Below are 18,014 nucleotides of genomic sequence, written 5' to 3'. Positions count from 1 at the left end.
GCTATGAGCAACTGAAAAGAAGAAGAAAGGCAAAAATTCTATCTTAGAGCCTTCAAAGGAATCGCCCAAGCCTTGACTTCAACCTAAGGCTTTGACTTCACACCTCCAGGAGTGTAGGACAGTAAACAGCCCTGTTATAAGCAAACGAGTTCATGGTAACTTGTTACAGCAACCACGTGAAAGCAGCACACAGTTGAACGCATGAAACAGCGTGCCATGACTCACCCCTTCCTTTCTCATCTACTTAAAGACAAAAGCAGGCTTTGCCACCTAAACACCTACAAGAACAAGAAAGTAGAGAATAAAATTACTGCCAAACCCTGTTCTCACTCTAGAGGGCAATAAATTGTTTATATTTCATTAAAAGAAGACCCTAAAACTCTCTGCACAATCCACAACCCAGAGAAGTATCCCATTAAATATTTGAGAAAAGATACTATTTTTAAGTTTTGATTACGTTTTTAAGTCTTCAAAAAAAAATCTAGAGTGTATACTCCCAACCAACACTCAAGCAACCAAACAAAATCTTTTTCTGCTAACTTCTTGAGAGATTTTCCTGCATTATTATGAGATTTGACAGTGAAATTTAACTCCGTGTTTTAGTTCCACTATTGACGTAGCTCCATCATGATTTAACTAGGGAGGGTGACAAATTCACAATATTTCTACCTTTGTTCCTACTCTGTGCTTTCTTTGTCCACCATCCATGGCACCAAATAAAAGAGAAGGACTACTTAACACCTAGTTATCTGGTTTTGTTTACAGGAAGAAAATTTTTGCCATCTGGTGGTTGTGCGTCCAGAAGGGACACTATTAGACAGTCATCTCATATCCTTACCTACACCGGTGTGAGCCAGGTGCTCAAAAAGGGTCCAGCTGTTATCATCCACATAGTGGTTCTTCAGGATCAACAGCTGGCAAACATCTCGGGCAGTGATGTCGCTGGGCACTTCTAACGCCCGGCTGGTCTCATCCTCGCTGTAGACTTTAATCACCTGTGTTTGTAAGAAAAAAGAGAAAGAGCTCAGGGAACCCTGCTTAGTGTCTCAGTTCTTTTTCCATGACAAAACCCCTGAGAAAAGAAACTGAAAGAATGATGGGTTGATTTTCGGTTCACAGTCACAAGACATTTGCGCCATCTTGGTGGGTTGTCATGGTGACCGGAGCTTGAAGCGCCTGGCCACAGGGCATCTGCAGTCAGGAAGCAGAGAGAGATGAATGTTCACGCCCAGCTCACTTCCTTCTGGGTACAGAATCCAGGACCCAGCGCATGTAATGGTGCCACTCACATTTACATGAATCTTACCATGCCAATGATCACAACCTGAATAATTCTTCAAACATACCAAAGCTTCTGTTTCCATGGTGATCCTTTCTATCTCAGATATTCAGCATGAGGTTGGCTTAACTAATAAAATGGTTACCATGGAAGCAAACTAATGTGTCAATCATGCCCCAGTTATCCACACTCTGCTTAATGCCAGAGAGCTGAGATCACCTGCTCTGCCACAACCCACATGGCACGAGTTCACAGCCCACATGTTGGACTTTACAAGCTGAAGACTTTCTCTTCCCACGCATCTGCTGATTTGCATATTTGAGCTATACCTCCCCACCCTTGAACCCAGTGCCAGTTGCCTTGTCTTGTATAGCTATAGATTTGATATTTTTTCTTCAGTACTTCCACAAGTAAATGATATTATAAAATATTGTCCTATGTCTGTGATGTCACTTAACAAACCATCCTCCAGGTTAAGACATGAGGCAAATAGAATTATTTTTTTCTTTTGACAGAAAGTCTTACTATATAGCCTGGGTTGACCTCAAACTATTTAACTCAGGCTAGCCTGAAATTATCAGTGGTCCTTCTGCCTCAGACTTTCAAATGCTGAAATAATAGGCAAAAGTTACTACGCTCGAATCAGGATCTCTTCCTTCTAAAAGGTCCATTATGCTCACATATACACATAAACACTACAGCTTCCATATACACCTTTCCACTGTGGGGACACAGGTGGTTTCTATACTGTGGCATCATTAAGAACTTTACAATGAGCATGAAGCTACAAATGCCTATAACAGATAGCAATTTCAGTTCCTTTGAGTGCCTACACATGCGCACTGGGTCACGTGGTAGTTCTCTGTTGAATTTCCTTAGAAACATGTCTGCCATTTCTCATAATGCTGACTAATATGCCCTTCTTCCTGCATCCAAATGGAAGCTTTTCTCCTTTCTGCTACATCATCTCGAGAGCGATGTCCTCTGGTCCCTAGGGGATGGCACCCTATAGTGTTTCTGATTTATACATCTCAGTGCTCAGGGCTTCTCACAACCCTGTCAGCTGACCATTAGACTGCAGGGAAATGGTGCCGCTCATTTCTCACTCTGATTACTTTCCGATGTTGAGTTGTAGGAACGAGATAGTGGCCTTATCAGATATATGACATTCAAATATATAGGCAGTTCCTTGCTATATGTAGACATTCATTAAAATATTCCATTCAAACAAATGTCATTCTTGTAAGTCATCAAACTTGTCAACTGAGCATAAGTCCCCATAAAATTCCTTGTGTATTTCATCTTTTTTCAGGCATCCACACCTAGGCTACCCAGCCACTTTATTCAACATCTGTCTTTTCTCCATTGTCTAAACTAAGTTCCGTTTGATGACTAGCCTGTCATTTTTCTCACCCTCAGGTCTATTGAAAGCTATGAGCTTCTTATCAGTATTCTACATTTTTCTTTCCATATTTAAATTTTTCAAACAATCCAAAAAAATTGGGTGCTCTACACTGAGACACAGTCATAAAACCCAGAATACAACAGACTATATCTAGACAGATGTTGCCGTTTCAGTATGGCAGTTTGGGCAAGGGCTCGCTAGGTATTCACATGTCCCTTTAACACTCCTTTTCTCTCCTGCAGTCCATGTGGCCATGGAATTGAGTTTTAGTCAGCAGAATGCAAGCCTGTGGAACAGTGAGCCTCCAGATCTGTCCCATAAAATTCTACCACATGTCCTGAATGTCTTTCAGCACCCTCCCACAGAATAAAAACAACTGTACAGCCTTGAGGAGACTAAGGTCATGGGCAGAAGGAATTCTTGTTCCCAAATGATTTCAAGGACAATTCTCCGCTTGGAGTATCCTTGTGAGTAAGAAGCAAGTGTACGCTCTGTTAACTCTGTGACTTAGGAGTGAACAACTAGAGCATCCAATGTCCAGCTGAAATGACACAGAGTTAGAAGTTCCTACAAAGGAGCCACTCAGCATTCGTCAAGCTGCGCTCTGCCCGAGACTCCCCAGTATCAAGAATTATCTGTATGAAGCTAGTAATCAGATAAGCATACACATGGCAATGGACACAGAACAGAGTGAGAAACGAGAAAATGCAGTCCAGAAAACAAGCCTATCATAGGAACACCAGCATTTACACATGGCCAGAAAGTCAAGCAAAGGCAATAGAGAAAAATGTCCCTGTTCAGTCTCAGTTTTTAAAGTAGCCTTTATTGTATTACAATGAGGTAAATTCTCTCTTACAATGGAGAGGTGACCTAAGGTGAAAACTCCTTGTGTATTAATGGGAGGATATTTATTGAAAGGTTCATTCCTTTGACTCAACAATTTCACTTCAGCAAAAATATCTTTAAAAAGTTGTTTTGCTAACTTTCGAAAGTGACTTTTAGGCCAACAAAACATTCTTCCTAATTTTAATGACCTGAGTTATCAACAATAAAAGAAAATAAAAATACCTCCATAGAACAGACTTTTGTTTGGGCAATCTTGAAAACATTACCCAAAGAAATTATATAGAATATTTTGGGTCAGGAATGGTGGTACATGGCTGTAATCCCAGTACTCAAGAAACAGAGACAGGATAATTCAGAATCCAAGCCCAGCCTTGGCTACAGAGTGAGTCTGAGGCCAGTCTGAGAGGGTGGGGTTTAAAACATTTACAACAAGCTTCCTTAGCTTTGGCTCCCAGCCTCCTCTCCCTCTTTTTCTGACTGTCGTTTCTTTCTTAAGCACCCCCCTTCCCCATCATCATCAGCAGTTATCTTTTCAATTGTGGCTGTTCCCCCTCCAGCTCAGAGATACTCTACTGGAGTTCTGGAGCTGACTTTGATGGAATCCCGGGAAAGCCAGGGATCTGGAAATGAACCATGACAGAAACCAGTGTTGTAAGTGCCTGCAGAACTCATACAGATACCTGTTTAACAATCATGGAAATGGGATCTCTATCCTTCTGGGCTGTAGGTGTTGAGATGTATACCAGAGCTGCTACTGGTCAGAAACACAGTGGCAGATGCAACCCAGATAGAAGAAGTCACAAGGCAATATGCTGAATGTTTGTGCCCAACACAATTCATATGCTGAAACCCTAATCCCAGAGTAGTAGGATGACCTCTGCTCTGGCCTTTGGGGGGTGATCAGAGTAGGGTTGTGGATCTCTTGGTAGCAATCAAGGTTTTACGGAATGAGTCACTCTGTGATCCCAAGGGATAAAAAACATGATATAAGCCTATAAGCTGTCTTTCCTGTAACATGTGACGCTCCACCTGGAACTCACGTCTGTGCTCTACATCGCCCCCCATGTTTATTTTGGGAAATTCCTACTTATATTTCACCTGAAATCAAATGAACTCCTCCTCTTCAGAAGGTTGTCTTGACTGCTCAGGGCTTCCTGAAGTATCCTCCCCACCTGTACTAGCAAACCCCCACCCTCCAGGGCAGTTTCTCTTTATTCACTATTTACATTTGCACCCCAGTGACCTACCTTAGGTCATCCTGGCTTAATCAAGCTCTGCCAAGCAGATGCAGTCAGCATCCACGGCAAAGCTACCTGCATCTACACACAGTCAACATTCAATATACCTTCTTGGCATTCAGTTTGAAACTATTTTCCACCACATAAATATAATTACTCAAAAATATCTTTGCTGAGGAAAAAATGAAAAGAATGTTTTGTTGGCCTAAAAGTCACTTTCTTGGTACACACAATTTTTCAGTGGGAAGAAAACAATTACAAGTAGGAACTGATTCAATATGGCAGAATGGAGCTGCAAAGCCAACAAGGCGGCCATGGAGCACCAGGATTGTTGCTGAACTTCCCTTCCCATCATCATCTGTCTCTCAGAAGTTCCCTATCTAGCGACTTGTGTGAAGTTTCATGGTGCTGTGTTATCATCTTGGTAGGCTGTTGCTTATAAGGGCATGCCTCCTACATCTGGGTCCGAGCTAGACCAGGGCTGACTTCCTACCGGACACACCCATTGTGCCCGTGCTCCTGTGCTTACAGTGTTCTTGACCAGACTCTGGAAGGGGCTCCTGTCAACAGTTATATGAGCATAGCCGGATTCAGTGGAGCAAAGGTGTGTCCCGGAGCCAAGAACCCAGGCAGGGTTCCTGGAGAAGGATGGGTGAGCTGCAAAGACCCCTGCAGCTTCCCGACTGCCCTGTGTATTTTCTTACAGCAAACTCTCATCACCTGGTGCTAGAGAGGCCTGCTTCTTATTTTCCATTTCCACCTTTCATTTCACGGAAGCTACGGAAATGCAAAAGCTGGAGACACTCAGAAGTGCACGATGGTAACCGAGGGCAAGAAAAGCACAGGGCAGAAAAGAAGGCTGGGAAGCAGACAGTGTACCCACCCACCCAGGACGCCATTGCTTTCCTCCACAGTCACAAATTATCAGGATTGCTAAGAATTGAGACATGTGACCTGAGAGCCTCATTATTTTATTATGCCTATCAATTGTATCTGTCACTAGCATGTAAGTATTACTAAATTAAATTTCAGAAGCAAAGCCAAAAAAGAAACTTTTCGTGAACTTGGGCCGGAAGGCAACTGAAATTCACAGAATAAGTGTTATTGATTTCAAAAAAACAATATGTATTGAAAAGAAACAATACTTTGGTTTGAATTCCATTTCAAAGCCGGATTTTGAAAAAAAAAACTGCTGATGTTTTTAAAATCTTTACTTCTGTGTATATGTATTTATGTGTATTGTATGTGTATGCACACGTGTATATGGGTGGTATGTTTAAACATGTGTGTGCATGTCTGAGTGGTTAAACATGTGTGTGCATGTCTGAGTGGTATATGTATAGTGTGTATGTGTAAGGTATGTGGTGTGTGAGTGTGTGTTTGTGTAAGTGTGTGTACCTGTGGGGCATATGTTGTTGTGTGAATGCATGTGTATGTTTGTGGTGTGTGTGTGTGTGTGTGTGTGTGTGTGTGTGTGTGTGTGCGTGCCAGGGTTGGGTGCGGTTTTACCTAAGTTGTCATTTTCCTGCAGCATAATCCTGGGGTCTCTAGAACCCATGCAGTAAGAGATCATTTGTCCTGCTACTAGTGTAGAAAGGCAATTGGAAACTCTGTTTAGTGTCTATTTATCGCCTCTAAACATGTGAAGACAGAAAAGATAACCTAAGCCTCAGCTCTAAAGCAGAGTTTGGTCTCTTACATAAAGCATTGCTACACTAAAACCTTCCTATCCAAGAAAAAGAAATCGACTCCTCACAGAAGCCACAGGCATGGTGTGTGTAAAACTCAAGCTTGGACTGTTAAGGATCGTGGGAAAACAAACAGCACACTGTTCTTCAGGTCCCTTAGAACATAATATTAGTATCCTGTTTCCTCTACAGCCTAAAAGCTAAAAGGGGCTGAAGTTTATATAATCATGCTACTTAATAAAAGGATATTATTCATTTCTAGTTAAGTGCCTCAAATTCCCAGCTTGATTTATAATGTGAAGAAAAAAAAGGATGAGAAGACTAATATCACTGGAAATTGTACACCAAAAGAAAGAAATCCTGCCTGGATCCAGAGAATAGGAACCGACTGGCTTTAGCAATGGTGGGACATGTGACAAGTGACGGAGAGCTCTGCTGGCTCTGCTAATAGCGTCTCTCCACCATAAACAGACCAAGGAAAACCAAGGTGCACACAACAGCCGCAACGAGACATCCTTCAGTGTGAGCAGATGGCTGACAAACTGAGCAAGCTGAACCATCTCCACCTTCAGAGCAGGTTACAGCTCCAAAGTCTGCTCCAGCAACATATGCCCGAAGCACAAGGAATGGCTGGTCACATGGCGCACTGGGGCTGAGTGCATCCGTTTACAAGCATATCCTAGAACATGCTTAAACCCTTGCTCCATCAACTCCTCTTCCATAAAAAACAAAGAGATGAGAGTTCAAAACCCATCTACTCTTTTAAATAGGAGACAACAACAACAACAACAAAATTGGTTGACTTCTGAACAACGTTTGAGGGCCCTAGTCTTAAAGAGACAAAATACTTCAAATTTTATGCTGAAGGTTATGTCAAAAAATAAATAAATAAATGAAGACAGAGAGGCTATGAGTGGGAACAATACACACTGCCTGGTTTTCAGAGCACCTTGTGGATGTCTGGGAAAATACCTGGAATTTTATTCTAAGAATAGATTATATGGAAAAGCCCTGGAAAATAGAGCAGACACTAGGCAAGGCCCATCCCTGTCCCTGCTGCTGACCACAGCAATGGATGCCGAGCGAATTCCCAGGCCCTTTCAAGTTTGAGGTTTCACAAGAACTTTCTAAACTGCCATCGTGAGAAACTGATAAATGCCCCAGAGTTCGGCCCTCGTTGTTTTTTGAGATGGTGGTACAGGGATTGTCATTGGGGGGTGGGGGAATAAGCAGTAAATACAGAAATTAATATAATTGAGTGAGAAAAAGAAAAAGGACATACATGGAGGAATGATGTATGATGTCTGGGGCATGACTATACCCGGCTTTCTCCTGTGCTGAAGTTTCTATTTTTAGGAAAAATTTGAGCCCAGGTATTATTACCTAATACTGATTTTACAATAGTTTGATACACGGATTTTAAATGGATCTTACAACAACTACAATTATAAAATGTTTAAACACCGAGGTTCTATAGTTTATCATATGTATTAATTATGCCTATCATTAGCATGTAATTACTCGAAAATTAAAGTTAAGAGGAAAAGTTCACTGAAGAGTTCTCTATCTAGGCTTTGAAATGGAGCTTATTTTGCTTCTTTAATTTTTCAAAAGTTTAACACCAACTAAAGTCAGAGTATAAAACATCTTCTAAGGCTTCGAGATTTCTTGTTGTTTTTTAAAAGATCGGGAAATGTATTTAAATTATACGAACATTTTTTATAGCAAGGTCAGAGAAGCCTTGAATCTTCACATTCTTCTAAATAAGGAATGCTGTGGCCCAAGATAATAGGAGACAGTGTAGGAGTTTTGAATTAAACAAGCCTCTGTGTTTGCTTAAGGGAATGGAAATAATGAATTCATCCAAATCTGTTTTTCAAACATTGAATCTCTAAAACAGCTCTGCTCCAAAAGCCCCTGATATTCAGGAAGCGCTGTTACTTTCTATGTCTCTACTGTACTCTTTCCCTAGGTATGAAATACTGAGAGCAAAGGAGGACATGGTTCGGAGGAAACACATAATAAAGTCTTACATTTGAGAGAAATATTTAATAAGCATTATACCTGAGCACAAACTGTGAATTTTTAATTAGTTAGTGCATTTCCAAACAGGTGAATGTCACTAATATTGACCTTCCGGAACTGACAGAACAGGGCCCCGTGCAGCCCCCACCCCATCCACCTGACTCCAACGACCCTTCCCCCACTCCTTTACTTTCAAGAGCAGAGCACCTTCTAGAACACAGAACATCTGCAATAGCGCAGATACCACTGGCACTACATGAACCATCTCTCCCCACAACCTACTTTTCTTCTCTAAAATCCAGACACGCCATTATTTTTATGAGAGAGGTTTCAATGACCTTTTCATTTTAGGGACAGAGTGTCTATCCCATGTCTGGTGTACCTATGCCATCAGCATCAAAAGCCCTTGCTACTCAGAATGCCACATGACATCAAAGTTATAGCTGCCTCCTATGATGGCCCCAGCAGCTAGTGGAGCACAGGGCTCATAGTGGACAATTGAATAATGAAGCCATTGTCAGTGGCCCCGTGTGAGGCATGAGGGATTCCACAGGAGCAGTATCGAGCCCTCAAGTTTGAAACCACACACAGAGACCAAAGAGAAAATATTAGCAAGTTTTCATGGCATTTCTCAGCTGAACAAAAGCCAACCAAGGGAGGAGAGTAGTATATTGTCACATTTGGGGTTGTATGAAAAGTTAAAACACATAGAGAAAAACAAGAATGGAGAAAATATCATGAGAAAAGGTACTGAGAAAGGAAAGAGCAAATATAATAATAGTAGTAATAATTTTGCAGAAAAGGTCCAGAGTGCAGAAACCGGGACTGCCTTCACATGACTAGTGGAGCTTCACCCTTGCCAACAGACCATGGAGGGGAGGGTGGCCTCACCTAGATCTACTGGGCACCTACCTGTTTCCGTTGGTGCCACTACAATTGAGGATCATTTCTACAATGACCAAATTACAAGGCGCCTCTCAAAACTAGCAGGGAATGTAGTAATAATTTGTAAAAATGCAAGTGTTGTATAGTATTGCTCAGTAGTTGCAAGAGAATAGACTGTTGAATAGTTTCATGGTAGTGGAAAGCGTTGAGCTGACAAAGCAGATCTGCCCGGACCTTCTCTTTATCTCATTTGGAAGATCTAGTTTGAGTAGGCAGGTCTCTCGAGGCCCCACTGACATGGGGTGTTTAAGTTCACTCCTAACCTTTTATGCTCAAGACCACCTCAGGATGGAGGGTCAATGAGTTTCCTGTGAAGGAGCACTGGCTTAGCAGCCATTTGTTTGTTCTTTTGCTTCATTTGGATAGTTACAGGGAGTGCCTAGTCAACGACAACCGAATCAAGACTCAAGGACCTGCAGAACCAGGGATCTAGTTTTGCAAACAGACCCAGAATGCACTGAGGATGATTTAGAATGTACCAAATTAGTTCACCTTCCTGCATTGGGCAAAAACGGTCCTATGTTGCCTCAGTTGTGGACATGTCTTAAAGTTAACCTAGAAAGAGATTTCAGATTGCCACACATGAGACCTGGCTCACACCTAATCTTCTACCATAAGCTATTCCCACATACATATGCACACATCACACACACACACACACACACTACATTTCTGTGCATTTGAATCTAAAGTGTGCTATAGAGAGTTAAGATACAAATCCCACACTAAGTACCCAACAACTTCATTCATGACACTGTCTCTGAATAGTCAGTGCTTTAAAGTGATGTGGGATTTCCCTCTGTATGCTGTGAATACCATTGGTTAATAAAGAACTGTCTTGGGCCTGCTCAGGGAATAGAGGTAGGTGGGGGAAACTAAACTAAATGCTGGGAGAAAGAAGGAGTTAGAGAGAAGCCATGTAGCCCTGCCAGAGATAGATGCTGGAGCTTTAGTCAGTAAGCCACAGCCATGTGGCAATACACAGATTAATAGAAATGAATTAAATTAATATATAAGAGTTAGCCAACAAGAAGCTAGAGCTAATAAGCTAAGCAGTGATTTAATTAATACAGTTTCTGTGTGATTATTTCGGGGCTGAGCACCCAGAAAAACCAAGCAGCCTCCTTCATCATTAAAGCACATGAAATTCATTAGAACTAACTTTTCTCTGCAAGGCACAAACCTTCTCAAGCACTAACACTTACTCATACTTAAGGGAGGAACACACTGGTCAAGCTTATGCTGGGCACAGTATTATCCAACTATCTTCTTTTCATTTTTAAGGAACCATTTATTCCCAGAATAACCACCAAGTGTCTAAGTGAAAAGTTCAAAGTCAGTTCACACAGAGTAAAAAGGACCAATGGAGAAGAGTAGAGAGGAAAGAAATCACAGGGAGAAAGGGACTACGAGGGGAAAGAACGCATGACACGTTCAACCGTATCACACTTATTGAGACATGTGGTGTCAATCCATGCACTGTTAGGAATTGTTGGCTTTCACTGATTTTTAAAATATTGTTTATAATTTAATGTCTCAGAAACTCACATGAAGCTTACCACAAAAGGTATGTAGTATTTTAACTGGAGATATATGAAATAATATTTTCATGTAATATATAGTGCCAAGTAGTCAATGATATATGCTATGTACAGTCTTTCTGTGATATTTACGTGTTACTCTATAGACTTAAAATAGCACCCCCCAAAAAATTACTTTACAGATCCTAACATTCCTATGCTGTGACAATTCTAGGGACAATCAAATTATATCCATGCTGTAATTCTGGCTCATGTAAAAGGTATGAAAAAAGAAAGAAAGAAATGTCAAAAAAAATGTCTGCCTTTTCATTTTTTTTTCCTTTGGTCAGAAATCTTTGGTCGGAAAGTATGCAAATCTAGAAACAGCCAGTAGAGGGAGTCTTTATTCTGAGTTGGTACAAACACAGACACCCTGCTGCCCCCAAATAGATTTCTGTCTGGAGTGAGGGCTCAGCTTGCTGCCAAGTCAGCTACCTAAATAAAATACTGACCCAGAGGGCAGAAGAAGAGAACTGGCTCCCACAGCTATCCTCTGACCCCGGGAAGGATACCCATGCCCCACCCCAAACACACACAGTAAATAAATAGACATAAAACTAAATAAATGAATAATAAAAGAAATATATATCTTGAAAATTACAACCAGAGAAAGAGGGTGGAAGAGAGAGGGAGGGAAAATTGTCTTCTGAGTTCTTATGATGTAAAACAGAGCGATGAGTCGATAATCACTTTCTGACAATGGGATTATTGCCAACACGATTTTTCCATTGCTCTTTTTGGAACTGTCTGAAGACTGAGCATTCTTAATGCCCTGCAGGGTGGAAATCTTTCTATTTTCTGGGGGCGGGGAGGTAGTATCTGAAATTACCAAAAGTCCTACTTATTTCCTTGCCAACACGAGATTATTATTTTTAAATTCTGGCTCATGGGGCTGGGGCACAGCCAAGAGAGCCAACCCTTCAGACTGCCCCAAGCAGGAGTCTGAGACTGTCCATCACCCCAGCTATTTTTAATCAGCCTTCTGTGCCAGGCATGGACCAGGCATTGTGGTTTACAAAATAACGTGAGGCTCCGTGCCTGTTCCCATGGAGTTACAGCCCAGGTGTCTGCAGTGCTGGGGATACTGCAATTTTATCCGGGTCAAACTGGAAAGAATCAACTGATCATCTTCTATATCGTAGACTCCTCATCTCATACCTTAAAATGTACGAAGAGCTAACAGCGCTCAAGGTTATGTATTGTGTATTAGCAGTAGTGTTGTAATGCTTACAGCAAAGTAAGTCTACAGTGATTAAGTCCCAAGAAACTCTTCCATCACTAAGTGCATTCTCAGGTACTCTGATAAGCTAGTTTAGTCACTGGCTGGTAAGACTGAGGACACAGCAAGGAGCAATCATCAGAGGGCAAAAAGTAGATTGGCAAAAGAGGTGAGAATTGTCCCATGTGAAGAGAACAGGTAAGAGGAGAAGCTGCTGCGTGGAACAGGGCCATGCAGTGTGTGCCCAGGCTGTTGTGTGAAGCAAGGCCATGCACTGTGTGCACCTAGGATGCTGTGCAGAGCAGACGCGTACAATGTGTGTGGCCAGACTCTTTTGCAGAGCCAGGCCATGCAGTATGCATTTCTCAGCTGTTACATGAAGCTTGCTGTACAGCATGTGTGTCCAGGTTGTTCTGTGACAGTTTTCTGTCTGGGAAGAGAGGCCAAACTTATAACCTGGCCCCCTGTCATTTATTAGTGGGAGCTTTGGGGATGACCTTCCTCCAAACCAACCTTCTTCAAGCAGAACAGGTTTGGCCACCAACCTTGTTAGGGTCTTACAAAGGCTAAAGAAAATGACTTAGCACTAAGTGGATCACAGTTGCTTTGGTTTCTACTGGTCTATGTGGGAAGGCAGGGAGTCTTCTAAGTCACCAAAAGCACCAATAGACCCTGACCTGTGGTTTTTCACCCTAAGGGATAAAACTCTAAGAATAATAAAGAGAAACAACAACGTTGAGAAATCCCAACATTGTTAAATCCCAACATTGTTTTGACATTGAGAAATCCCAGTATCTTGTTTTCACAAAAACCATGTTTACACAAATAATAGTAACTGCCATTTGATAGCCCTTGTTTTAAGTGCTTGAGAGGAAAATATATCAAATTTCTTTTCTTTCTTTCTTTCTTCTTTCTTTCTTTCCTCCTTCCTTCCTTCTTTTCTTTTCCTTTCATTTCGGAGCATTTGTACATCCACAATGAGCTATCCTAAAGTAAGAATCCCTCTGTATACATGTGAGTCTTTCATATTTCATCTGCACTTCACAATTCTATTCAGTGCCTTTGGTGCACATTAGTTTTGCTTTAAATTTAGGAGTATTTCACATTTGGGATTTTCAAATTAAGTGTGTTCTGCCTGTATAGAATAACACTGTACCCCTGTTGCCCATGTCATGATCAAAGGTTACACAGACCCACTGTCACACAGTTAGGCTGCAAACTTTCCCAACTTTTTGGCCGTCATACAACTCTGACGTGCACAAGCACACAGTCTGTAAGTTCCTGACTAACAAGAAGAAAAATCAAACTGCATATCTTGTGGTGTTTCAAGTTATGTGTCCAGAAAAGTTAGATGAGAGGGAGATACATATGAAGTCTGTGTACCAGCAATTCATTTTTTTTAAGTTCTGCAGCAGTTCATAAATACAGTTACAGAAAGTCAGCAGTGGGAACAGAATTGATAAAGTATGTCATTCTTCTGGCCCTGGTGGCATGATACCAAGGACAATATGTTTTTATTGAATTTATTTGCTACAACAAAAAGTTCTAGGTAACCTCTGTAGTAGGAAATTTAAATTCCTGATAGCATCAAAGTTTTTAGGTATAACTTATACTGCTTATGAAGCTAACAAAGCATGATATTTTGAAACCAAGCACAGTGATGCATATCTGTCCTCTCAGTTTTCAGGAGGCTGTAGGAGAGAACTTGGTGGTTGAAGCTATTCCAGGCTACATAGGGGAACTGTCTCTCAGCAACTACAATGACAGCAGATTAAAACCAATCTAACAAACAAACATAAAACACAGCTCATGCCTTTGCTTGGGTCAGGGAAGTGATGCACATTGGTGGGGCTTCTTCTATGTGTTAGTTCTTCTAAGTATTTGTCTGTGTCATGGGCACCATGTGTCCATGTAAACCCAGCACTGTGAGCAACACAGAGAAACTGGCTCTCATGTAAGAAAGGGTAGACCTAAGGTCACTCCATGGGTTAAGGAGAGTGCTGAGTTCAGGTGCCAGGCTTTCTGCCTCTAAAACACACAATGTCCACGAAGGCATGTTTACTGAAACCTTATTTCTCAAGGAAGAGAACACTCTGTGTAAATATAACCCAAACAGTGCTCCGGGTGCCACCCTCCTGAGTTAAGGACAAAGTTAAGTTACCCTGATAAAAACGACATGAGCAGAAAGAAAATCAAGGGCGAGCAGAAATAAGATTTAAAAAGTTGGAATAATTATGACTGTACCCGACAAGCAAGACTCCATCTAAATCAAAACACCACCTGTAGACATCCATGGTCCTGGTCCACTCAGAGAAGCAGCCGTCTCCCCAATTACCCTGCCTGCCACCCATGCACAAGCACAGAACCAATTTCCTCCAAAGCACGCCACCAAACTTGGTACGTGCTATCATAACAATACAGTATTTACAAATATTTGCTGAACTCCTTGGACGGAGGAGGCACTTGTGGTAGGGATGGCTAGCTGGGCTTCAAGGTCACCCTTTATTTATTCCTCTCCAAAGAATCCTCATGGACGCCACCATTGTTAGGAAAATGGAAATCTATTCTAAAACCCTTGTCCTATCCCTATGCCTTGGGGGTGTTGCCCCTGTTTTCTTCTAGAAATTTCATGGTTTGGGGTTTCATATCAAGGTTCTTGATCCGTTTGAAGCTAATTTTTGTGCTGGACAACAGATGTGGGTCTAATTTCATCCTTCTACATGTTGATACTCAGTTTTCCAGCACCACTTGTCAGATATAAGTTACAGATACTCATGTATGGGTCTTCTATTTTGTTCCATTCATTTTCATATCTGTTTCTGTGCCAATGTAATGCAGGCTCTGTAACACAACTTAAAATATGAAGTGGTCATCCCTCCAGCATTATTCTTTTCGTCCTGGGTTGCTTTGGAGTCTTTTTGGCTACATATGAACTTTAGGATGGTTTTGCATTTCTGTAAAGAATGGTATAGGTATTTTGATAGTATTGCATTGAAATCTGCACATTGCCTGTGGTGGCACACAGCCACAACTGATAATCTACAACACAACTCCTGGATCCAAGGCCCAGGATCATCAGAGAAGAGAGATCAGAAAGATTGTAAGAGCCAAAGAACCAGGATGTCTGCTGTGAGACAGTAATTTCTATATAAAACAGGAAGCTGTACCGATAAATATCTCAACATTGTGATCTCCTAAACAAGACCACAATAGCATCATCAGTTAACAAGCCAACATAGATGGGGGAAATCTCATGGGTCCCCATCCCTAGATGAAGAGCTACAGGCAATTAATGACTGTTGGAAGAAAGAGGGAGGATTCTTAAATGATTGTCCAATACCAAGTGGTCAGCCCTATACATAAAAGTATCACTAATTGGCTCCTTGGGTTCTATATACATATTTATTTATGTGTGTATATGCGTGTACATCTCTCTTTCTCTGTACTTGTGCACATGTGTGTGTGTGTGCAAAACAATAATAATCAAAGAAAAACATACTATGAATTTGAGAAGGAACAGGGGTGATATATAAAGGACTAAAGGAGGGGAGGGAGAAAATGATATAAACACATTACACATGTATGAAATTATCACTGCTGATACTGGTGAGGAGAGGAGCACATTGAGCTCCAAGCCTGCTTTTCCAGGGTGCTTTGTGTGCGGTTACCCAACAAGGTCTAGGCGCAGCCAGTAAGCCTAAACTCTGGTTTGTTCTTGCGTGTCACGTTAACATGAGCTAGCACTGGCCCTTTAGCCTGTCTGCCTGTCTGCCTTGTGCATCCATCCTCAGTGCCAAAGCTGTGAACTGGACGCCTGGGGATTCACATTTATCACTCCATAAAAGGGAAAGGGACCCACATCAGGGAGCATATACTAAGCAAGAGAGAATTTGGTTGCCTGGGGACAGCGCAGCCCTGCTGGATGAGCTGTGGTCTGATCTTTACAGCAAAGTGTAAGAAAACAAATCACTTCCCTGTTCGAGCCATGTCTCTGTACCTTTCTGCTTACATAAAGTTAAATTTTGCACATAAGAACCAAACTGTCAAATTAGAACTGCAAAATAAAATATTTAATTTGAATTGATAAAACAATAAAGAAATCTGAAAAACAAATACTGAAAAAAAATAAATAAATAAAAACTAGCAAAACACACAAAGACTAAAAAGCCAAATGTAAGAAGTTGAGGAGCTTTGGATAAATACACATGATGGCTACAAAGATTTTAGTATTATAATAGGCAAGAGTAAAATAATGTCGCAGGACATGGTTGCTGAGTAACAAAGACATGCCCTTTCATTCAGAATTAAGACACCAAAGAGAAAAGCAGGGAAACTTTTAGAGGACCAGAATAAGTCTAGAGTTCGGGTAGAGACTTAGACAACAGCATTTGGGAAAGAAAGCAGGAGGCACCGAGGTTTGGAGAGGCAACCCTGGGAACTGGAGCACGGAGCCCTTGGGGTTAACGTCATCTTATGTGGACGGAGGAAATGGCTCCCTTGCAGACTCCTGGGAAACTGGGCAGCTCCGTGGTCAGCCAGACCCGGAGCACGTGCTCAGTGAGCAGCTTTGAATCTGCTCAAAACTTTCTGGGAAAAAACAGTGATATGATGATTTGGAATTACAGCAATGACCCACTGTATGAGAAATATGTTTAGAACATAATAAGACACTATCTTGGATCAAAACAGAAAACCCACTTACAGATGACCTTGGGTCTTAAGAAAAAGTATATTGTAAAAATTGGGTTTTTCTCACTTGTTTCATTTCTGAAACTACTTTATGACGCTGTGTGCTTATTAAGAATGCTTCCTGCAAAGGTAAGATGCATAGTGAATGCAAGATAATTTGCAAGCATAATCAGAAAAGCAGTATTAATCGAGCAGGGGGTATCAAATACTACAAGCTGCAGAATTAAAATATGGAATAGGCTCTTCTGTTCTTGCAGACATTTTATGCTTTTATTTATTTATTTATTTATTTATTTATTTATTTATTTATTTATTTATTTTGGTTTTTCAAGACAGTGTTTCTCTGTGGTTTTGGAGCCTGTCCTGGAACTAGCTCTTGTAGATCAGGCTGGTCTCGAACTCACAGAGATCCGCCTGCCTCTGCCTCCCAAGTGCTGGGATTAAAGGCGTGCGCCACCACCGCCCAGCTTGCTTTATTTATTTTATACAGTAAAATACTCAACTATTAATTCCATGACCTTAAAATCTTATCTTTCTTGGTTTAATTAATATGCCAATCTAAAGTCTTAGTTCAAGTATAATATCCCAAACCTCTCTCTCTCTCTCATCCTCCCCAACCCTCTCTGTGTGTGTGCACATGTGTGTATCTCTGTCTGTCCCTCTGTCTCTTCTCTCCCATGCACACACACACACGGAAGGGGGGAGCAGAAAGAAAGGGGGAAGGGAGGGGCATAACAACCACTTTCTACATAAAATATGCTCTGCACTAGAACATATGGCAGTTGCTGGAGGCGTAGATGACTGTAAAAGGATTTGCCTTCGCTCATGATGGTAACGGTACACACCATAAGGCAATTTCACTTACAGGTTGGTTTCAGGACATAACGCACATCTTGGAAAAACATCGTGGAAGCTACAAAGCCTCGATTCTATTTCTAGCTTTGTCATTGACCTTCTGGGTGACCTTGTATAAGGTATTAAACATCCAAGAGACTCAGTCTTCTCATTTTGAAAAAGAGACAAAAAAAGTAGGAGAAAATGAAGGTTGGGAAAAGAGTGAAGCCACCACTAGTAGTCAATCTTAAAAAAAAAAATGCTGA

The 18,014-nt window shown here is 41.3% G+C and overlaps 1 protein-coding gene across 2 annotated transcripts in view; it reads right to left on the bottom strand.

Annotated features, from left to right (window-relative positions):
- Positions 1-18,014, bottom strand: part of Grb14 (growth factor receptor bound protein 14) — a 103,677-nt gene that overhangs the window by 39,388 nt on the left and 46,275 nt on the right. For both annotated transcript variants that reach the window (XM_057755216.1, XM_057755217.1), the window contains one exon: positions 839-995. In XM_057755216.1, coding sequence (XP_057611199.1) covers positions 839-995 — 157 coding nt within the window. The remainder of the gene's footprint in view (positions 1-838; positions 996-18,014) is intronic.

This window comes from Chionomys nivalis, chromosome 22 (assembly GCF_950005125.1).
Source record: "Chionomys nivalis chromosome 22, mChiNiv1.1, whole genome shotgun sequence".
Lineage (NCBI taxonomy): Eukaryota > Metazoa > Chordata > Mammalia > Rodentia > Cricetidae > Chionomys > Chionomys nivalis.
Note: the sequence above shows the minus strand (reverse complement) of the source record. Positions and strands in the feature narration are given on the sequence as shown.